Source organism: Marmota flaviventris, chromosome 3 (genome assembly GCF_047511675.1).
Source record: "Marmota flaviventris isolate mMarFla1 chromosome 3, mMarFla1.hap1, whole genome shotgun sequence".
In the NCBI taxonomy this organism is placed as follows: domain Eukaryota; kingdom Metazoa; phylum Chordata; class Mammalia; order Rodentia; family Sciuridae; genus Marmota; species Marmota flaviventris.
Window position 1 is genome coordinate 173,035,489 of NC_092500.1, and position 23,498 is coordinate 173,058,986.

General features: G+C 47.5%; 1 protein-coding gene across 1 annotated transcript; it reads right to left on the reverse strand.

The window, feature by feature from the left end:
• Window positions 1–7,988: 7,988 nt before the first annotated feature.
• Window positions 7,989–10,962, reverse strand: LOC139705117 (protein FAM90A13-like). The gene is made up of 4 exons (XM_071609327.1): window positions 10,795–10,962; window positions 10,139–10,338; window positions 9,590–9,704; window positions 7,989–8,954 (listed from the first exon to the last, which is right to left on the reverse strand). The coding sequence occupies exons 1-4, from the start codon at window positions 10,960–10,962 to the stop codon at window positions 7,989–7,991; spliced, it is 1,449 nt and encodes a 482-aa protein (XP_071465428.1).
• Window positions 10,963–23,498: the final 12,536 nt, after the last annotated feature.

The following is a 23,498-nucleotide window of genomic DNA, read 5'->3' on the forward strand; positions in this document are numbered from 1 at the left end:
GAGCATTTTTTTTTTTTTGAGAGAGAGAGAGAGAGAGAGAGAGAGAGAGAGAGAGAGAGAGAGAATTTTTAATATTTATTTATTTTTTTTTTATTTTTCAGTGGACACAGCATATTTATTTTATTTTTATGTGGTGCTGAGGATTGAACCCAGAGCCAAGCACATGCCAGGCAAGTGCTGTTACCACCTGAGCCACATCCCCAGCCCAAGGAGTATTTTTATAACCACATTTCATTAGCATTTTGAGGTGTGCACATATTCATAGTGGTAATATCTCAATTAAAATGTTTTTACTTATTAAAATATATATGTATTTTTGAATTTTTAAACCACTTTTCTGAGAAAAAGATACATTTCATTTCCTTCTCAATAAACCAAGTCATGCTGGATGTGTCCTGACACATTTCCATGATGGTTTTGAATTCAAAAGGAAGTCCTTTAGGAATATGCCTGTTTGTCTTTGGGAGAAATATCAAGGAGGCAGGGAATAAGATTTTTATCATGTTCAAGATAATGTTCCTTCCAGTACTCATGTATCTTATGTAGGACTTCTCCACCCAAATGCCAGTACTTATATCGGGTCATAAATAGTTTAAATGAGATTAATGGACTAACGTGTTCATTCTCTGGTTCCTTTCCTCTGTTGAATTTCATTCCTCAGTGGAATGGTCTGGAACATAGTTTGAAATGTATTTGTCTACCTCTGTTGGCTTATAAAATGGACAGCCTTCTGTGTGTGCAGCTTGTGGAGGGCTCTGAAGGAAAACATGGAACCCACCTCTCTGCCCAGGGTGGGGACCAAGTATTGACAGATGTAATCGAAATCTGGAAGCCAGAGAAGAATTACAAAATATTGCCTGCGGGCAGAAGGACCCATGCAAAGGTGAGCATAGGAAGGGCTGTGGGGAGCCACACTGAATGACCACACCTTCCAGTCCTGATGCCTCAGATTCTAACCAAACACTGCATTTGCTATGGCTTGGGTGGGGTCCTGCTCAGACAGTAAGGGGTCTTCTTTGTGGGGCATGCCCCTAAGGTTGAATTACACTCACCTCTCCCTTGTAGTCCTGCCCCTTCTGCCCTTTTTGGGTAGAACTTTCAAAGAACAAAAGTCTCCCCAATAAAATCTCACTTCCAAACGTTCTCTCTCTCTCTCTCTCTCTCTCTCTCTCTCTCTCTCTCTGCTTTCTCTTGCTCTCCCTTTTGGGTACCTGAGGCTAAGAGCTGGGGAAGCTGTCCTGAAGCTTGTGTAAAGGTAAATTGTGTCTGTGTTTTATTTAATGTCCCTGAAAATTCACAGGAGCGATCGGAAGTTCAGCTGTCTGTGCTGGTCAGGGGCAGCAGGTGGTGCCTGAAGCCAGGGACCACTCCCGGTGGTTTTCCAAGTAGATTTGGTTGTGTATGCTTAAGAAATTTACTGAACCGTGTTTTGGTGTTGTAGAAGAAGCAGGCAGTCAGAGAGCCAGGGACGTTAAAGAAATAATGGGATATTCCACGTCTTCAGAAAAAGAAATTTACTTAATGATCCTGGAGACTCTAATCAATCAGAGAGGAAAACAGGTCAGGAGGGCCCAGCTGGTTCAATTCTTGAAAACAGTTAATGATGTAAGCCCATGGTTTTGTGAGGAAGATTCACCAGGTTTTTGTACTTGGGAGAGGCTAGGTAGAAAATTGTCTAAAATCTGCTTCTCTGCCAAGTTATCTAAAAGTAACAGTAGAAAATATTTTAAAAGTCTGGACTGTTTTGGGAATGTGTCCTGGAGGATTGAGAGGAGGACCAATGGTTTTTGGAAGACTTGTTAAAAGGGCTCCAGAAAGCTACTAGAAGTTTGGAGCAGGAGAAGTAGCCTGAGGCTGTGACCATGTGATTTTCATTATCTATACCAGGACTTAGAGTGGAGTCAATTCTCTCCCACTCTGTAGCTTGCAAACCTCAGACAGAGGGCCTCAGGGCAAGACCTAAAACCAAGCCTTCAGTAAGAGCTGAACCAGACATAACCAGTGATTTAGAAGGGCACCAACCAAATTCCATGGTAGGGGCGTGCACTAGAGAGGAAGCCAGTCCTGATTGGATTTCTGTGAGTTGATTCAAGATGGAGGGGAAGAAAATGGACAGGAAGACACTAATGAACCTGAGCCACAGTCTGAGCAAACTCAGTCAGAAGGTGAGAATGAGCTAGAGAAGGGTTTTGGTAGATTAGGTCTGGTTGGCCCTGTGCCTGCTATTTGGATCTGGCCACTCTCCTCCTGGAGTATGAGGTTTAATAACTACTCTGAATTGGCAGTAGGCATGCTTATGCTCCTCCAACATGGCCTTAGAATAGCACTGGAAGCAGAGGGGGACATTACAGGTTTTTTACTTTTTCAAGTCTTTGAGCAGGTTAATAAGCAAAATCAGCCTGTCCCCATGATGCTGTAGTTCCTTTTAAGACTCTAAAGGAGCACAAAAGCACTTGCTGTACTTATGGTCCAAAGTCAAAGTCAGCTGATTCCTTATGCAATGAGCCCTTACCCCATATGACTGGATTTCAGTGGCCAAAGATTGTTGACCAGGGGGTGACTACCTTTTTGGTGGTCTCACTGGACTGATAATTGCACTGAACAGGCTGAGAGAAACTGGAGGCAAGGCTTTGATGTCCCTTTGGTGAAGTTAACTGGAACTGGAGAATTTTCAGATTTAGAAAGGCAGTTAAATTATGATCTGGCCATATATGATTGATAGACCTAACCTGATATTTTCTTCAAATTGGAAGCCATCTCACCATAAAGCCATGAAAAGATAATTTTGGCTTTACTATAAATTACTGCAAATTCTGAACCTGCTTGGAATGCCTGCCCGTGCCTTGAACTCACCCATGCCTGGCTCTCTGACCAGATAGCAGCCCTCTCTGAAACTTTAGTGACACCTCACAAATCTTGGCCTTCCCTGGCCAGACAACGACCCTCTCTGAGGCTCTCATGGTCCTCATAAATTCTGATGTTGGGGCCAGCAAAAAATGTAAACTACCATTAGTGTGATGCTTGTCAGAGTTTTGTTATCTGTAACCCCCCTTTGTGTAACTTTCTGGGCTATAAACCTGGGCTGTAGGAAAGGTGGGGTGGCTGTCTTGTTCCTGCCATTTTGGGAGGGAGAGGCAGCCTGGCTGGTCGAAATAATAAGCTTGCTTTAATTTGATTTTAATTGGAGTCAGTGGTCTTTTCTTGCATCCTGGTCTAACAAAGATGAAATTACTGCATGTGTCAAAAGGGCGTGGAGAGAGCTACCTAATCAGGATCAATCAACCTTGGATTTTAGTTCAATCAAACAGGGACACAGGAGCCATTTTCATATTTCACAGCAGGTCTATACCAGGCAGCAAACAGACCAATAGGAGACTTGAATGCCTCTGAATTCCTAGTCAGGCAGCTAGCATTTAAAAACTCTAATAAAGTTTGTCAGGAAATCCTCCGACCCCAATGGGAAAAGGGGACTGACTGAGTTCATTCGCCTTTGTGATGATGTAGGTTCCACACAGCTACAGGGCTTAATGCTCACCTAGGCTCTGAAGCAGGTGCTACAACTTCAGGCTGGGAGAGCCATTCTCGCAGGTGGTGTTTCAGTTGTGGTAGAACTGGCCCTATGGCTCAGGACTGCTGGTCTCTGCACAATAGGGCAGAGACTGAGCAACTGATATGACACCATTTTTGAGAAACCAGCCTCTACCTCAGAGCAAAGCCTGTCCAAGGAAGGGGGCGTGACCCTTGTCCTTGGAAAAATCCAGAGAGCTCCTAGGCACATAACCACCCTGCTGAGTTGTTTATCTACAAATAAAGGGGGATATCTGCTGCACCAGGTGTCCCTGACTCAGTTAGGCTAGGTGAGGACCCATAGCAACCCCCTGGCAACCACCAATCAGCATGAGACAGGGAAAATACCTGGGATGCCAGATGACCCTCCCAGTAGTGTATGGTGGTTAATAACACATTGGGAAACCATGTAGTTCGGCACATACACCCCTCATAGCCTAAACCAATCAGTTCAAACAAATCCTCCTCTTGTACTAACCAATCAACTCTACCCAACTTGTTCCCAGCAGTGAATGTGCTAATCATGTTTTAGAGTTGTTGTATGATTTTCCCGCAGTGTGTGATGATTTGCTAAGAGTTGCTATGATGTATGTGAAGTCCCTGCCTTCCCCCAAAGAGTGTATAAAACTGCTGGAAACCCTGGGCTCAGGGCCTCTCAGCATCACCAGTTGCTGTGTGCACAGGGGACTGAGCTAGCTCACAATAAATGCCTCTTTGCTGCTAACATCAATCTTGTTGTCTGGTGGTCTTTTGGGGGTCCTGAACTCGAGCATAACAAGACCTCTCTTGGTTTGTGCAGACAGTGCTGCCAGAGAGATGATCACATAGCATGGGAAGATTTGAGTAGATATGGCAGCAGCTCACAGCCACTTCTGACCTCCCTTCTGCCTTCTTCAGCACGGGGAAATCGGGAACAGGGCCTGTCCCAGGACCACCAAACAGTAGGGGTGCTGCAGTGTACACCTGAAGAGGAGTTGCAGACTCCAAAGTCATCAGGGCTGGCCATGCCAGCTGGTCCCTACTACCAGCTGACTCCACAGAGTGGGTACACTTATGGCCAACCTTGGGAGTAACTCTAATGCCTGAAATAGGGCCACAACGAGTCCCTACTGGGGTTTTGTGGGCCATTACTGCCAAATACCATAGGCCTAATTTTAGGGTGAAACAACTTAAGGGAATTCAGGTGCTGCCAGGAGTAATTAATTCAAATTTTAGAGATGAGATTGGGATCACTGTACAACAATTGGACCCTGCCACTCAGCTCTCTACAAGAGATGTACTAACACAGCTAATACTTCTGCTTTGTCACACCCACCAACTTGGAGGGAATAGATCAGATCTCTCATCCTGCAGAAAGTTCTCAGTATCTTCACAGGGAAGATAAAGATGGTAACTCTGGGATTTTCAAGACTTATGTCTTAGATACCTTGCCAGTAAATTTGTGGGGCCATGATAGTCTAAGCAGCCTAGGTTTGTTATTAGTAACTCCAAATTCTGTCATCTGAGGGATTTAATCAAAAGTTTATTTCTAGAAAAATTGAGGGAAATTTACAAGATTTCCCTATAACCCAATCTTCCCAACAGATTTTTATTACTACATGCAGCCAGAATTTTTGGTAGGGGCCCTGACTTTATCCCCAACCCAGAGAACAGCAGAAAAAAATACTTGGCTCACAGAAGAGCCAATCTGGGTTAGTCAGTGGCCCTTAACTGGAAACAACTTGAAATAGCCTACATGCTAGTTCAGGAACCACTTCAGGCTGGCCATTCACAACCTACTCTCAGTCCTTGGAACACACCCATCTTTGTAATCAAGAAAAAAATCTGGCCATTGGAGATTAGTACAAGATCTCAAGGCAGTTAATTGTGTTAACGAGCCCACGGAAGCCTTATAACCAGGGCTTCCTTCTACAGCTATTCCTTTGGGTTATCATTTAATAGAAATAGATTTAAAGATTGTTTCTTTTCTATACCTTTACACCCAGAAGACTGTAAAAGGTTTGCCTTTAGTGTCCTGGCAATAAATTTTAAAGAACTAGTCAAAAGATATTGTTGCCTTAGGGAATGTGGAACAGCCCTACTCTGTGTCAAAATTTGTGGCACAGGCCATCATGCTTGTGAGGGAGAAATTCCCTGATGCATATATTATTCACTTTATGGATGATATATGTTTAGCTCATGCTAATCCAGATGTACTCCTAAAAATCTTTACCCAAACAGACTTCACTCACAGCAATGGGTTTGTGCATTTCACCTCAGAAGGTACAAAGGACATCTCTTTTCAATATCTAGGTCATGTGATTGAAGGACATACAATCCACCCTCAAACCTCACAAATAAGAGTCAAAGAGCTGAACACCCTTAATGATTTTCAAAAAGTTTTAGGTGATATAAATTGGCTGAGACCATCTTTAAAGCTAACTACTTCAGATTGGTATCAGAGTTTTACTGACTACATAGGATGAGTATGTAAGTGTTACCTCTCTATTTCTTGTAATTTTGAGTTGAATTCACACTAGTTTTTCCTTGAAGATCTATTAGAATTCAGCTGTGAAACCAATCTGGTCCTAGACCTTTTTTTAAAAAAAAAAAAATGGGGTAGGGAGGGTGAGCATGGGAGGAAGATTACCTCTAGATAGGGAATAAGGGTGGGAGGGAAAGGGAGGGAGAAGGGGAATAGCCTGAATAGTGAAAGAAGACCCTCATTATTATACAAAATACATGTATGAAGATGTGAATTTGGTGCACTCTGCTCCTCAGAGAATCAGGCTCCACTTCAGGGACCTTCTTGGCCCTATGACTGCTCAAGGGGGGAGATCAGGGGCACTCCTACTAATGGACATGAAATGCATCATAGGCATGCCTTTTTCTGGTCCAGTCATGGCTCTGGCACACGGGTGTTCTGCACACCTTTCTTTTAGACCCTAGTATGTGTGAGGTGGGCCCAGAACAAAGTACTCCTGAGTGCACACTGTGGAGCCGATACCATTCCTTCATCCTCTGCATTGTCCAGACTAATCCCCCCACCTCTCCACCCCTTCCTTCCCTTTCTAAATATGCATCACTTGGTGAAGTTTGCTCACAGCACGGGTGGGAGAAGCAACTCCTACTCTAGTTGGGGGGCCCAGGACAGACCCCTGTATATATGGCACTTTCCAAAAATCAGGAGTGGAACCAGGAAATGTACAGGAAAGCCTACCCTGAGGGAAAAATCAAATCTGAATATGGAATGCATCTCAAGAGCTGCCTTGCCGAGACATCGGTGTTCACCCATCTCCATTCTTTCAGGCTCCAAACTCAAATTGAGGAGCTCTCTGTTTCTCCTCCCTGTTTCCCTGTGAAATCACCTGCCTGTGGATCAGAATCCACATCACCCCAGACTCTGTCTCTGAATAGGGACAGCCATGTCAGTGCTATCTGCAGACGGGAGTGTCCGGTTGATAAATTTTGGCTAAAATACCACAGAGTCATTCAGGACCCTGGACACACATGTTCCCAGACATAGGAAATGGGGACTGGGTGTGAAGGACCAGAGCTCTTTCCACCAGCTGCAGTGGTTCCACAACTGCTCACAGTTAGTAGCACCCAGAGAGAGAGTTGAAAAGCATCAATGTTCAGGCCTCCAAATCGCAAGTGACTTCTTTGATCTGGGATACACAATTTCACACATTTATTATGGTAGTATGGGAAATCCAGTGATATCCTGAACTGCACCAAATGAATGATCTTAATTGCCACGTGGACATCACCTGAGACATTCGGGATGTCCAAGTCATTGCAATTGAGCACCAGGACACAATAAATGCAGTTTGCAGGAGAGACAAGGTACAAAGGCACATGCCTATTGAGCACTCCAACGATGCACACAGTAAAACATGGGGAAAATTGGATGAGGATTCAGAGAAACGTCAAGTACATGATTATCATAAGGGGCAAGGAACAAAAAAGGTAAGGCCAGGGAAATTGTCCACCATGCTTTCCATAGCCACACTCGAGAGTCAAGAAGGTCCACTGCAGTCCAGGACAGAGGTCCCAGTGATCAGCAGGTGTTACACTCCATGCGGTCATAGGACAAAAGGGACAAACTGGAGCCTTCTACTTCTGTTCCACTTCAGTCTCTACACCTGCATACCCACTCCATTTGTCATCCCATAGACAACCTGTGGAAGGTGACATGAGCACCTTGGACAATCCCCTGGAAACCCCATTCAGAGGAGTCTCTCCTCTGAGTCCTGGACAGGTGGCTGTGCGTCAGAGGCAGGGTCTGTGGCTGTGCCAGAGATTTCTGAAGTTTCAGCCTTTGCTCCTACTCCATAGTTAGGAAGGTCCTGTGACCCTGGTGCCACCTGCTCCTGCATCTTTGCTTCCTCAGCCCAAGAGACTCTGCAAGTCATTGGAGCCCCAAAGGCTATTCTTCCCTGCTATGGTGTGCCACACTCCATGTCACTGTCCTCAGAGGAGGACGACACCTGAAGGTCTTCATAGAGGACACTCACTGGCTCATGGGAGCTGGGACTCTCTGACTCATCAAGATAGGGAGGAGTGTCAGCAAGAGCACTGGTCTTTGCAGTGGGAGAGGAAGGGAGATCGGCAATGAACCTGGATCTCCACCAGTTCTTGTGCATTCTCTTGAAGAGCATTCGGAGGGGCTGTCGGGGAACACAGCTGGGTGCTGGTGGACTCGATTTGGTGCACGGCTCGACTGGATTCAGGAAAGGGCTTTCCTTGGGAGGGCGAAGATCCATGCTGGAATCATGGGCTGGAGATTTTCTGGTCACCTGGGGTGACCCTTTTAGTCCGATACCACTTGTATCTTGCCAAGCAGGCAGAGACTTCCTAGCCTCCGAGCCTGGCCTGCAGGTGTTCCCCCGTGGAGTGAGACTGTGCCCCAGCCTGAGTTTCTTTGGGGCGTTCTGGCCAGTCTGGATGTGGACCTGAGCTTGTCTCTTGCCTGGGGCCTGGAGGCTGAGTTTGTGGCCCTGGCCCTGTGGACATGCTGCAGGCTGCAGGCAGGGCTCTTTGCTCACATCAGGACACCTGGCTAGTGATGGAGGGTGGAGCACATGGCCCCCTCCGAGAATTTTGGCAGAAGTCTGGGCAACTTTAGAGGAGACAACCTCTGGTGTTTCAGGTGCTTTCTTCCCAAGGAGGCCAGGGTTCTGCCCTGAGTGCCTTGCTGCCAGCTGGATGGTGCCAGGGATGCTCACATCCTGTTTTTTCTGGATCCCGGGACCTGAGTGGAGTCCACGTTTGGGTCTCTGAAAGGGATGTGCGCTAGTGAAGGTGAGACTCTCATCCGAGCTCTGGACACAAGGCTGACTCTCAAACCCGGAGCCCAGGACACACCTCGTCCTGGTCGTGTGGAAGGGCAGTGGCCTGCTGGGTTTCTGGAGGAAAAGACAAACACAGGAAGGTTTCCTGAGTCCCTGCACTCAAGCACCAACAAGGCCCACCTAAACAGGAATTCGGCTACAGAGCATAGAGTGGAACAGGAAGACAAGTCATCAGCCCAGGAAAGGAAAAGGGGTGCTCCACCTCCACCTCCATGGCTATCAGCCAAAGACCCATTCGAAGAATGACTTGACATGTTTCAGGGCACATTGGGAAATATCCCTTTCTTAATCGGAGGTCTCATGCATTGAGATGGGCAGGGCTCTTTTGTGTGTTCTTCCGTGGGATGCCGATGGCTAATGCTCCTCTCAGCAGATGTGGCCACTGAGGAGTTGGCCTACAGAAGCTGAGAGTGTTCTCCCACTTTCAATAGGAATATGCCTGCATCGGACATTGTGTCCTTTGAGACGTTGGAGTCAACTCTGCCCCCATGGGCCCATGCACCACGTCATGGGGAAGATGAAAAAAGTACCACACAAAATTGGAAAGAGCAAATGTGAAAGAGCCCAAGCTTGAGTCCCATTGGGCTTAAATGTTGATAGCAAATCCCTCAGGCAGAAGGGCCACAGAGAAGGAACTTATCAGGCTTCTCCAGGACACCAAAAGAGCAGGCCACCATGCACATACTCACCCTCAGGTAGGCACTGGGTTCTGTCTCTTCCTTCCATTTGGGTTGCTGCGTCTCTTGGGGTCTCCTATGGGAACTCCCTGTCTGGAGTAGAGCCTTTCCCCGTTCCTCTTCTTGCCTGCAGAAACACGATGGTATTTGGATGAATGCAGAGGAGGGAGCGAAATGAGAGGTGCCCATTTTCTTAGTGTCACCTGTGCTACCCTGGGTTTTCCCCAAGTCTGTGCCTTTCCTCCTACAACACCCAGTCCCTACGTGCAGGCAGCCCTTCTCCTTTCCCACTAAGTAGTTCCATGTGGACACATTGCTTTTGTGCCTCCCGTGGTCATGTTCCTAGTGCTGCCCTGAACCTGTCCCTTTCTGAATTGAATGCACAGGAGAATGAGCTGCAGGCTGCGGCTTTGGGACATGGAGTCCTTGTCTATCTCTCTCCATTGACCCAGTCATTAGCTGCATGTGAATGTGTGGAGATGACTATGTGGAGAAGGAGAGACACCACCCCCCCTGGAGTTCCGTGCCCGAGGCTTGGATCCCAGCTTCCCCATCCCTCACCTCTGCACCTGGCCCTTCATTCTGGCTGGCTGCTCACAGGCCCCTGTGTTCTGGAGATTCCTAGGCTTGCTTGGTGCCTGGTTCTCCTTCTCCATCTTTGGGCCCAAGGGTTGTGGGGCCAGCGCACCATCCCAGCACTTGATGGGGCATCTTCTGCTCCTCGCAGTGTGTCCAAAAGCCCCACAGTCCTTACACTTCAGCTGTTGATGGAAAAGCACAAGTTGTCAGGAATCAGCGCAACCACAACTAGATCTGCCCTTTTACAGACAAAGAGAGATTGAAGTCTTAGTTTCCTCTCATTTTAGGTCAGGCACTCAGGCCTGTGAACCATGAATTTCTAGGATTTTTAAGGTCCTAGAACACATTTGTGGAATCATGTATTATACGGGGGCACTGGAAGGAAGGTTTGGATGTTGCAACTTGAGGACGCTGGGCCAGATTCCAACAGGATAAACGTTGGGATGCATGGGTTTCAAGGGGTTCCATAAGATGCCTCCTCCCATCCTAGGAAAGGACTAAGCTGAGAGGAGGTTCCCGGGCAGGTCCTCATGGGTTGGAATGGGAGAATTGGGTGGTAGAGGCAATCTGAGAGGACGTAACCAAGATTCTGACCTGTGTCACCCCCTGGCTTCCCATTGCCTCCAATGTCCACATACCCTGGGGTCCTCCTCTTCAGGGGGAGGAGCCCTATGCCCCACAGCTCCCCTCTGCTGGTGCTTCTTATTCTGGATTTGAATGAGGCTCGGGGCCAGAGGCTGTGAGGCATGCTCTGCCGACTGTCTCATGTTCTTCAAGTCAGGTCCCATTCCCTCAGATGCTGACATTGGGCTTTCCTAGGTCCAAGAGAAAAGAAAAAAGTGTCATGACCAAAGTCAAGATGGGATCTTTCATTTGTTCTCCACATTTTGGCATGGAGCACATCCCATGATCTGGGGAGCCCAGTAGAATAGGTGGAGCACACATGGGTGCACAATCAAGGGAGGAGTAGGCCAACTACTGCGCTTGACAAAAATAAGATACTCTATGCTCTTAGAATTATAGCAGAGTGAATGCATGATTCCTGTAGGTACAAGAAAGCAATCTTAACCAAAGGGAACAATTTTGACTCTATCAAAATGATAACGAAAAGAGGAAAGGTGAAGAGAGGTAAACCTAGTTCATACAAAGAGAGATCAAAAGAAATTTCATCTTAATACAGAGATTTGCAGAGCATGATTATCCAGAGTTATTCTTGACAAAGTCAGAAGTCATGAACTAGAAATGCTAGTAGATATCCAAGAATGTCCTTGCATATCTGACCTAAGCAGATTGACCTTTGAAAATATTTCCAAATTAATGATACAGAGAGCAAACTCAGGAGTGGATCAGTGGTAATGAACCTAACCAAATAGAGAAGCTGAGGACTAGTAGATATCCAAGAATGTCCTTGAATATCTGACCCAAGCAAATAGACCTTCAAATATATTTCCAAATTAATGATACAGAGAGCAAGCTCAGGATTGGTTCAGTGGTAATGAACCTAACCAAATAGAAAAGCGGAGGACATGGGGGGTTCAATGTTGAATTTCACCCAACCCAGCCTTCAAAAAGTTCTAGAGAAAGGTTTCTTAAACACTTCTACAGAAAGAAAGGGAAAAAAAATCATCCTCAAGGCATGGGGTGGGGTCACGATGATTCTCTACCATAACATGATATAAGAAAAACAGAGCAAGACAATGATAGCTATTAAGCGGCAGAGAAGAATGAAATTATGACATTTTCCAAACAAGCTATGGATGGAACCAGTGTACATCCTTTGCTAGACATGCCAAACCAGTGTTTGTTCCTAGGTGTGGATCCTGAGGGGAGAAGCTACCCTAAAGGGGGAAGGGGGAATGCGAGAGGTGGGTGGGGGGAGGGGGGAGGGGGGAGGGAATGGAAGAGCAGGTCAGAAGAGAGGGGAAAATGGGTAGAGGAAGGCTGGGTGAGGATGACCCAGGACTTCTATGTGCCTGTGTGGAAATAGCACAGGGAATAACGTTGCTCTATCCATCAGAGGTATTCCCTATCCTACCCAAGGGTCCATGGTAAACTACAGCAGTTTTCATACACATTGATCCACCTGCTCACAGGTATCAGAAGGCTGCAGTAAATATTCTCTGAAATTGCAATAGTTCTGTGGTGATTTGAACCTCGAATGACCTATTTGATCCTCCTCAGCATAAAGAAACACTCTTGAAAAATCTTAAATCCACAAGCACCTCCCCCTCCATCCTTAACATTTTCCCCATCTACATGTCTTCTAAGGAATCTTCTGTAAACTACCTGGGCAAAGAAAACCAACCTGAGACCCCACTGTTCTGCTGTCTCCTGTCAGCAGGCGCTCAGACAGGTGAGGGCTGGACACAGAGCCCAGGAAGAGATGCAACCTCCTGATGCCAGCCAGAAGGAGCAGTGAGGGAAGGTGGCTTCTGGGAACTTGGATCCTCCCCCAGGATCACGTGGTGCAACACGTCATCTTCAATACAACAGGTGCAATTTTAGGCCAAAATTCAGTGACTCGCACCTTTGATTTCCATGACTCTACCCAGGAAGAAGATTTGCCAGCCTTTTCGAGTCAGTACTTTAATTACAGAGGTTTGAAATCCATAGTTTGAATGACATTGAGGTGCTGGGAAGAGGTCAGAGGCCAGTTGACCTAAGGGCCTTGGCGTTTTAACAAGTTTGGCTCTCTGGGGTATCAATTTTTTTTTAACTCTGCTTTTTAACATAAGGATTCCAGAATTCAAAGAAATGCAGCCCAATGCTTTCATACTTCATGTGACATATATAAGCTCTGCATTGCATTGACTCTACACTTTCCTTGGAAGAGTATTTCTTTTTCTGCTGGGTTTGGAATGACATTTGTGGACATGCAAGTGCCCAGAATGACCACAGGGCTGAAGGAGAGCCTGCTGCTGAGGGCTGATGTCCCTGGTTTCTCATCCAAATCTGCTGGGCTTCTGAGCTCCCTTGGAGGAAAAGGGTGTGTTTCTGGCTTCAGCTCCCTGGCCCCGCCCCCAGGGAATCCCCTCAGGCCCTCACCTGGGCAATCCTGCAATGTTGCTGCAGAGGAGAAATACACCTGTGTAAGTCTCAAGGGTCCCAGACCAGCAGGATTTTCCAGCACTCTGCCAGGGCTCTTGTGCTGGTGTCGCTTCCTTTGTAGGTCACCATGGATTTCGTGCACACAGATTTGCACTTCTCAATACACAGGCCTATGGGTACACAGTTCAGAACACCTGGTACCTCAGTAGCTTTGCTCATCTCCAATATCACAGAAAAGTGAGTGCAGCCTCTACTCCACAGTCCCTTTAGAGGTTTTCCTTTTTTGTTGTTAAATATTTTCACTTGTTCATGGACCTTTTGTTTATGCATATGTATGTGCAGGGATTAGAATCAAAACACACTCACTCATGGGTGGGAGGCCAAAGCTCTGCAACTGAGCAACAACCCCAGCCCCATCTTTTCATAGTTCTTGAAATAATGGGTAGAATCAATTCTAAGCTGGCTACATTTTCCCAGTTCAAAACCATCATGAAAATCTATCAGGAAAGAAGTCAAAATAATGGAATTGAAGAAAGAATGAAAATGTTTGTTTTTCGTGAATAGTTTTGAAGGAATACCAACTCAATGCATTGTTAGAATGTAATATTAGTAGGCTCCATTCATAACTGAAAGTACATATGAACACACAGACACATGCATAGGAATGTGCAAATGAACATGTCCACAAACACACTCATCCACAAAGGAACACCCATCACCACCCCACCCCCCCCACACAAACACCTGCTCACAGTTAAGCAGCTAGAATTCTTTTTCTGGAGTTATTTTTGTTTGTTTGTTTGGTGAAAGGAGATCCAAGTGCATCCCATTACCGCTTGCCTGCTGCCCTACTTGAAAGTTTATGAAGCAACTGGACCTCCCTAATGATACTGGAACCATCCTTGTAATGAATCTGCTTCATTACTTCTGGTGTTCACAAAGAGTCTTTGGAGAACAGGCCCCCTTCAGCACTCCAGGCTGTGAACTGGCCACACCCAAAGCTTTCTCATCTCCTTAAGTTCTCAGAAGGTATTGTGGATCTGACACCAAGGGAGTGGGTGTGCTGGGTGGACTACTGATCACGTGAGTATATGGAAAATTCCCTCTTTGGAAACCATCTCAGCAGGGGAAGTGTCTCTCTCCCACTTGAGGTCAGGCAGGAAATTCCACTAGTCATTGATGGTGGAGACGAGGAGGCAGCTTCCCTCCACAGGTGAGAGCAGTGTCCTGAGGATGACTTGACTTAGCCCAGTTCTTCTCCATTAAATGCAGCTGATGCTCAAGTCCTCTTGGGTTCTTCTCTACATGCAAGTTCCAAAGAGTGACCCTGGGCACATGGACACTTAATCAACAGTCTCTTTCAATCCACTTTGGGCTGCTAGAGAGAAACTGTCTGCCTGGAAGAGTCTTTCTGTGGGTGGCTCTGGGCTGTGGAATATGGGAAACACCTGCTAGGTGAATGCAGCTCTGCTCAGTCTGAGCCCCAGAGCCCCTCAGTCAATGAAGGAAGTGGAGGAAGAGGTTCTATGTCCAGGAGAGTACAGAATGCATCCTAGTCAAGGCTAAAGGAAAGTGTTTGTGTCTATGGACCCAATTCAGTGTCTCCAAAGTTCCCCATTTGGGAAACCCAATTGTTATAGGTCGGAACCCTTCCCAGGGAGAAGGGGGAGTTGACTCAGGACCCATGGTATTCTTGGCATGCAGGATAGAAGAGAATCCCCACAGGACACAGTTGAGCACATACACAGAGGTTAGGTTAAGATAAATAATGCTGAGAGGGGTGGAAGGCTGCAGCCAATGCAGTCCGGGATGCATGATATGGCCAGGCTGGTGGAGAGCACGGATCCTGTGGGCTTGCATCCCACTCAGCATGCAGATCTATGACTAGGACAGCACAGGAAGGCTCCAGAGCCAACACATGTGCTGGAGTCAAATTGTTGTTCAACTTTGCATTGGCCCAAATGACACTGATGACTCTGCAAGTAGAGGAGAGCCCAGGTAGACTTGAGTGTCAGGGGTATTGGATGAAAATTTTTGCAGTTCCTAATGTCATCCACCTGAGATGGGTCTTTCTAGTGGATGAAAGCTGCCTCCGTGTGTGGAGGATCAAGGAGCACAAGGGACTCCTGCTGGGAGCTCAGAAGAAAGGGAGACATTCTCTGAGAAGTTTTCCATAGGACAGGCTTCCTCATCTCCTCAGCCTGCAGGGAGTCCACCCACCTCCCCCCTCTCTCTCCATGTCAGATCCTCCAATCCCTTCTCAGAAATTCATGGACTAGCTGGATTAGGAATTCCGGGGCATATCTCTTCGAACTTCTGGAGAGCTGCTTTGCGTGCTTTTCCCTGTTTCCATCTGTGGCACACGAGAGGCCTGGGAGCAGCTACAATTCTCAGGGTGTCCAATTACCAAGAGTTTATTGCTCCAGAACATGTAGAAAACCTTAGTACACTGTGGCCATTTCCAGGCTGTGGTGCTGGGAGGGTGTTTTGAAAATATATGTTTCATTGGTCTTTTTTCACTTGGAAAAGTAAAAGGACTCAGAGAAGTGCTATTGTTTGTGTGAGTTGTGTGCGCGCATGTTACTATTGGAGGGCTTGTTTCTGTTTGTGTGTGCAAACACACCTGTGGGTTTAGAAGTCTTTTTGCACAGATGTTCTCATACGAAGGAAAATCCAGAAAGTATTAGAGGTTGCATGTTTTCAAAGCACTATTGCCATTTCAGCCACCTGCACGGGAAACAGAAACAGTTTCAGGCTTTCACAGTTTCCCATGTTATACTGATAGGGAGATCTTCAAATCACTCTCAGACCACACTTTGCCATTCCAATGAAGCCTTTATTGTGGGCCAGCAGGGGACACCCTACTCTCTAAAAGTCAGGTAGTCAGAGTGGCGCACCCCCTTCTCTTTGGCCTCCTACTGAAGGCAGAAACACACCAAAGGTATGTTTGGGGGGTTTACCCAATACAAGCAAGCCAAGTCACAGAAGCAGGAGAATGCAGTCAGGTGATGGGAGGCTAAGCCGATCCACATGATCCCAGTTACCTCAGGTACACCAAAAGCACCAGATACCCCAGTTACACCAACAGTGCCCAGTCACCCCAGTTACAGAAACAGAGCCCAGTTACCCCTAGTTGCACAGAGCCCAGTCACCCCAGTTGTACAAACATAGCCCAGTTACCCCAATTGAAGAAACAGAGCCCAGATACCCCAGTTACAGAATCACTGCCCAGTTAGATAGTTCATGTTCTAGAGGGTCTCCACAACAGACGGAAAAACAACAATGACCTTTCTAGTTGGCATAACTGTTTCACAGAATGGAGTTCCTAAACAAAATGGATTCAATAGACTAAAGACATTGGTCTCATCACGACCAATAGGTAGTGGCTGTCTTTTTGGGGAGATTGTCCTCCAGGTTTCAAATTGGAATGGAAAAATTCAGAAAGCACCATACCAGCCTGTTGCAGAAATATGAAAGGAGTAAGAAAGGAGGGTTTGCATTATGTTTTCTGTCACCTTTGAGCTAAGTGTGCACAAATTTCTCAGGTGCCTCGGGATCTGAGCAAAGTCCCCTTGCCTTGTGACCTGAGAAGTGCAGTCTTGTCTCTGGAATTCTCGGTGAACCAGAATGAGAGGGAAGATGAAGAAGAGCACATGCTGGGGCTCCTAAAAGAACCTGAACCAACACAGATACCAGCTCTGATGGACAGAGGTTTCACCTTGGGTATTCATCGGGACTTCTCCTAGGAGCACATGGAGGATTCTGTAGGGTGTGTCTACAATAAAACTGAGAGTTGCTATGCAGGTTGTAGATTGACCTGTAATGTCTGTAGGGGGCTCAAGGGTCTGACTCCTCCCCTACCACTGCAATCTGTAAGAATTCCATGTCTCCATGCGCCAGGGCACAGAAAGCCCCACAACCCGTTTTTAATCTCACTGTCACATGCACACAGGTGACTGATCCACCTCTGCCCATCAGAGAATCAGGCTCCATTTCAGGGACATTCTTGGCCCTATGCCTGCTCAAGGGGGAGATCAGGGGCACACAAGAAATGCCTCATAGGCATGCCTTTTTCTGGTCCAGTCATGGCTCTGGCACCCGGGTGTTCTGCACACTTTTCTTTTAGACCCTAGTATGCGTGAGGTGGGCCCAGAACAAAGTTTTCCTGAGTGCACACTGTGGAGCCGATACCATTCCTTCGTCCTCTACATTGTCCAGACTAATCCCCCCACCTCTCCACCCCTTCCTTCCCTTTCTAAATGTGCATCACTTGGTGAAGGTTGCTCACAGCATGGGTGGGAGAAGGAACTCCTATGATAATTGGGGGGCCCAGGACAGACCCCTGTATATATGGCACTCTCCACATCTGGAGTGGAACTAGGAAATGTACAGGAAAGCCTACACTGAGGGAAAAATCAAATGTGAATATAGAATGCATCTCAAGAGCTGCCTTGCCCAGACATCAGTGTTCACATATCTCCATTCTTTCAGGCTCCAAACTCAAATTGAGGAGCTCTCTGTTTCTCCTCCCTGTTTCCCTGTGAAATCACCTGCCTGTGGATCAGAATCCACATCACCCCAGACTCTGTCTCTGAATAGGGACAGCCATGTCAGTGCTATCTGGAGACGGGAGTGTCCAGTTGATAAATCTTGGCTAAAATACCACAGAGTCATTCAGGACCCTGGACACACATGTTCCCAGACATAGGAAATGGGGACTGGGTGTGAAGGACCAGAGCTCCTTCCACCAGCTGCAGTGGTTCCACAACTGCTCACAGTTAGGAGCACCCAGAGAGAGAGTTGAAAAGCATCAATGTTCAGGCCTCCAAATCGCAAGTGACTTCTTTGATCTGGGATACACAATTTCACACATTTATTATGGTAGTATGGGAAATCCAGTGACATCCTGAACTGCACCAAATGAATGATCTTAATTGCCACGTGGACATCACCTGAGACATTCAGGATGTCCAAGTCATTGCAATTGAGCACCAGGACACAATAAATGCAGTTTGCAGGAGAGACAAGGTACAAAGGCACATGCCTATTGAGCACTCCAACGATGCACACAGTAAAACATGGGGAAAATTGGATGAGGATTCAGAGAAACGTCAAGTACATGATTATCATAAGGGGCAAGGAACAAAAAAGGTAAGGCCAGGGAAATTGTCCACCATGCTTTCCATAGCCACACTCGAGAGTCAAGAAGGTCCACTGCAGTCCAGGACAGAGGTCCCAGTGATCAGCAGGTGTTACACTCCATGCGGTCATAGGACAAAAGGGTCAAACTTGAGCCTTCTACTTCTGTTCCACTTCCATCTCTACACCTGCATACCCACTCCATTTGTCATCCCATAGACAACCTGTGGAAGGTGACATGAGCACCTTGGACAATCCCCTGGAAACCCCATTCAGAGGAGTCTCTCCTCTGAGTTCTGGACAGGTGGCTGTGCGTCAGAGGCAGGGTCTGTGGCTATGCCAGAGCTTTCTGAAGTTTCAGACATTGCTCCTACTCCATAGCTAGGAAGGTCCTGTGACCCTGGTGCCACCTGCTCCTGCATCTTTGCTTCCTCAGCCCAAGAGACTCTGCAAGTCATTGGAGCCCCAAAGGCTATTCTTCCCTGCTATGGTGTGCCACACTCCATGTCACTGTCCTCAGAGGAGGACGACACCTGAAGGTCTTCATAGAGGACACTCACTGGCTCATGGGAGCTGGGACTCTCTGACTCATCAAGATAGGGAGGAGTGTCAGCAAGAGCACTGGTCTTTGCAGTGGGAGAGGAAGGGAGATCGGCAATGAACCTGGATCTCCACCAGTTCTTGTGCATCCTCTTGAAGAGCATTCGGAGGGGCTGTCGGGGAACACAGCTGGGTGCTGGTGGACTCGATGTGGTGCACGGCTCGACTGGATTCAGGAAAGGGCTTTCCTTGGGAGGGCGAAGATCCATGCTGGAATCATGGGCTGGAGATTTTCTGGTCACCTGGGGTGATCCTTTTAGTCCGATACCACTTGTATCTTGCCAAGCAGGCAGAGACTTCCTAGCCTCCGAGCCTGGCCTGCAGGTGTTCCCCCGTGGAGTGAGACTGTGCCCCAGCCTGAGTTTCTTTGGGGCGTTCTGGCCAGTCTGGATGTGGACCTGAGCTTGTCTCTTGCCTGGGGCCTGGAGGCTGAGTTTGTGGCCCTGGCCCTGTGGACATGCTGCAGGCTGCAGGCAGGGCTCTTTGCTCACATCAGGACACCTGGCTAGTGATGGAGGGTGGAGCACATGGCCCCCTCCGAGAATTTTGGCAGAAGTCTGGGCAACTTTAGAGGAGACAACCTCTGGTGTTTCAGGTGCTTTCTTCCCAAGGAGGCCAGGGTTCTGCCCTGAGTGCCTTGCTGCCAGCTGGATGGTGTCAGGGATGCTCACATCCTGTTTTTTCCGGATCCCGGGACCTGAGTGGAGTCCACGTTTGGGTCTCTGAAAGGGATGTGCGCTAGTGAAGGTGAGACTCTCATCCGAGCTCTGGACACAAGGCTGACTCTCAAACCCAGAGCCCAGGACACACCTCGTCCTGGTCGTGTGGACGGGCAGTGGCCTGCTGGGTTTCTGGAGGAAAAGACAAACACAGGGAACTTTCCTGAGTCCCTGCACTCAAGCACCAACAAGGCCCACCTAAACAGGAATTCGGCTACAGAACATAGAGTGGAACAGGAAGACAAGTCATCAGCCCAGGAATGGAAAAGGGGTGCTCCACCTCCACCTCCATGGCCATCAGCCAAAGACCCATTCCAAGAACGACTTGACATGTTTCAGGGCACATTGGGAAATATCCTGTTCTTCATCGGAAGTCTCATGCATTGAGATGGGCAGGGCTCTTTTGTGTGTTCTTCCGTGGGATGCCGATGGCTAATGCTCCTCTCAGCAGATGTGGCCACTGAGGAGTTGGCCTACAGAAGCTGAGAGTGTTCTCCCACTTTCAATAGGAATATGCCTGCATCGGACATTGTGTCCCTTGAGACGTTGGAGTCAACTCTGCCCCCATGGGACCATGCACCACGTCATGGTGAAGATGAAAAAAGTACCACACAAAATTGGAAAGAGCAAATGTGAAAGACCCCAAGCTTGAGTCCCATTGGGCTTAAATGTTGATAGCCAATCCCTCAGGCAGAAGGGCCACAGAGAAGGAACTTATCAGGCTTCTCCAGGACACCAAAAGAGCAGGCCACCATGCACATACTCACCCTTAGGTAGGCACTGGGTTCTGTCTCTTCCTTCCATTTGGGTTGCTGCCTCTCCTGGGGTCTCCTACGGGAACTCCCTGTCTGGAGTAGAGCCTTTCCCCGTTCCTCTTCTTGCCTGCAGAAACACGATGGTATTTGGATGAATGCAGAGGAGGGAGCGAAATGAGAGGTGCCCATTTTCTTAGTGTCACCTGTGCTACCCTGGGTTCTCCCCCAAGTCTGCGCCTTTCCTCCTACAACACCCAGTCCCTACATCCATGCAGCCCCTCTCCTTTCCCACTAAGTAGTTCCATGTGGACACATTGCTTTTGTGCCTCCCGTGGTCATGTTCCTAGTGCTGCCCTGAACCTGTCCCTTTCTGAATTGAATGCACAGGAGAATGAGCTGCAGGCTGCGGCTTTGGGGCATTGAGTCCTTGACTATCTCTCTCCATTGACCCAGTCATTAGCTGCATGTGAATGTGTGGAGATGACTATGTGGAGAAGGAGAGACACCACCCCCCCTGGAGTTCTGTGCCCGAGGCTTGGATCCCAGCTTCCCCATCCCTCACCTCTGCACCTGGCCCTTCATTCTGGCTGGCTGCTCACAGGCCCCTGTGTTCTGGAGATTCCTAGGCTTGCTTGGTGCCTGGTTCTCCTTCTCCTTCTTTGGGCCCAAGGGTTGTGGGGCCAGCGCACCATCCCAGCACTTGATGGGGCATCTTCTGCTCCTCGCAGTGTGTCCAAAAGCCCCACAGTCCTTACACTTCAGCTGTTGGTGGAAAAGCACAAGTTGTCAGGAATCAGCGCAACCACAACCAGATCTGCCCTTTTACAGACAAAGAGAGATTGAAGTCTTAGTTTCCTCTCGTTTTAGGTCAGGCACTCAGGCCTGTGAACCATGAATTTCTAGGATTTTTAAGGTCCTAGAACACATTTGTGGAATCATGTATTATACGGGGGCACTGGAAGGAAGGTTTGGATGTTGCAACTTGAGGACGCTGGGCCAGATTCCAACAGGATAAACGTTGGGATGCATGGGTTTCAAGGGGTTCCATAATATGCCTCCTCCCATCCTAGGAAAGGACTAAGCTGAGAGGAGGTTCCCGGGCAGGTCCTCGTGGGTTGGAATGGGAGAATTGGGTGGTAGAGGCAATCTGAGTGGACGTAACCAAGATTCTGAGCTGTGTCACCCCCTGGCTTCCCATTGCCTCCAATGTCCACATACCCTGGGGTCCTCCTCTTCAGGGGGAGGAGCCCTATGCCCCACAGCTCCCCTCTGCTGGTGCTTCTTATTCTGGATTTGAATGAGGCTCGGGGCCAGAGGCTGTGAGGCATGCTCTGCCGACTGTCTCATCTTCTTCAAGTCAGGTCCCATTCCCTCAGATGCTGACATTGGGCTTTCCTAGGTCCAAGAGAAAAGAAAAAAGTGTCATGACCAAAGTCAAGATGGGATCTTTCATTTATTCTCCACATTTTGGCATGGAGCACATCCCATGATCTGGGGAGCCCAGTAGAATAGGTGGAGCACACATGGGTGCACAATCAAGGGAGGAGTAGGCCAACTACTGCGCTTGACAAAAATAAGATACTCCATGCTCTTAGAATTGTAGCAGAGTGAATGCAGGATTCCTGTAGGTACAAGAAAGCAATCTTAACCAAAGGGAACAATTTTGACTCTATCAAAATGATAACGAAAAGAGGAAAGGTGAAGAGAGGTAAACCTAGTTCATACAAAGAGAGATCAAAAGAAATTTCATCTTAATACAGAGATTTGCAGAGCATGATTATCCAGAGTTATTCTTGACAAAGTCAGAAGTCATGAGCTAGAAATGCTAGTAGATATCCAAGAATGTCCTTGCATATCTGACCTAAGCAGTTTGACCTTGAAAAATATTTCCAAATTAATGATACAGAGAGCAAACTCAGGAGTGGATCAGTGGTAATGAACCTAACTAAATAGAGAAGCTGAGGACTAGTAGATATCCAAGAATGTCCTTGAATATCTGACCCAAACAAATACACTTTGAAATATATTTCCAAATTAATGATACAGAGAGCAAGCTCAGGATTGGTTCAGTGATAATGAACCTAACCAAATAGAGAAGCTGAGGACGTGGGGGGTTCAATGTTGAATTTCACCCAACCCAGCCTTCAAAAAGTTCTAGAGAAAGGTTTCTTAAACTTTTCTACAGAAAGAAAGGGAAGAAAATCATCCCCAAGACATGGTGTGGGGTCACGATGATTCTCTACCATAACATGATATAAGAAAAACAGAGCAAGACAATGATAGCTATTGAGCAGCAGAGAAGAATGAAATTATGACATTTTCCAAACAAGCTATGGATGGAACCAGTGTACATCCTGTGCTAGACATGCCAAACCAGTGTTTGTTGCTAGGTGTGGATACTAAGGGGAGAAGCTACCCTAAAGGGGGAAGGGGGAAGGCGAGAGGTGGGAGGGGGGAGGGAATGCAAGAGCAGGTCAGAAGAGAGGGGAACATGGGTAGAGGAAGGCTGGGTGAGGATGACCCAGGACTTCTATGTGCCTGTGTGGAAATAGCACAGGGAATAACATTGTTCTATCCATCGGAGGTAGTCCCTATCCTACCCAAGGGTCCATGGTAAACTACAGCAGTTTTCATACACATTGATCCACCTGCTCACAGGTATCAGAAGGCTGCAGTAAATATTCTCTGAAATTGCAATCGTTCTGTGGTGATTTGAACCTCCAATGACATATTTGATCCTCCTCAGCATAAAGAAACACTCTTGAAAAATCTTAAATCCACAAGCACCTCCCCCTCCATCCTTAACATTTTCCCCATCTACATGTCTTCTAAGGAATCTTCTGTAAACTACCTGGGCAAAGAAAACCAACCTGAGACCCCACTGTTCTGCTGTCTCCTGTCAGCAGGCGCTCAGACAGGTGAGGGCTGGACACAGAGCCCAGGAAGAGATGCAACCTCCTGATGCCAGCCGGAAGGGGCAGTGAGGGAAGGTGGCTTCTGGGAACTTGGATCCTCCCCCAGGATCACGTGATGCAACACGTCATCTTCAATACAACAGGTGCAATTTTAGGCCAAAATTCA

Excerpts from the sequence above, each read along its gene's own strand:
- LOC139705117 (XM_071609327.1), bottom strand. The coding sequence starts at position 10,962 with ATGTCAGCATCTGAGGGAATGGGACCTGACTTGAAGAACATGAGACAG. Across the intron at positions 10,339-10,794 it reads CTGAAGAGGAGGACCCCAGG|CTGAAGTGTAAGGACTGTGG; the intron begins GTATGTGGACAT and ends TTCCATCAACAG. Across the intron at positions 8,955-9,589 it reads AACCCAGTGCCTACCTGAGG|AAACCCAGCAGGCCACTGCC; the intron begins GTGAGTATGTGC and ends CTTTTCCTCCAG.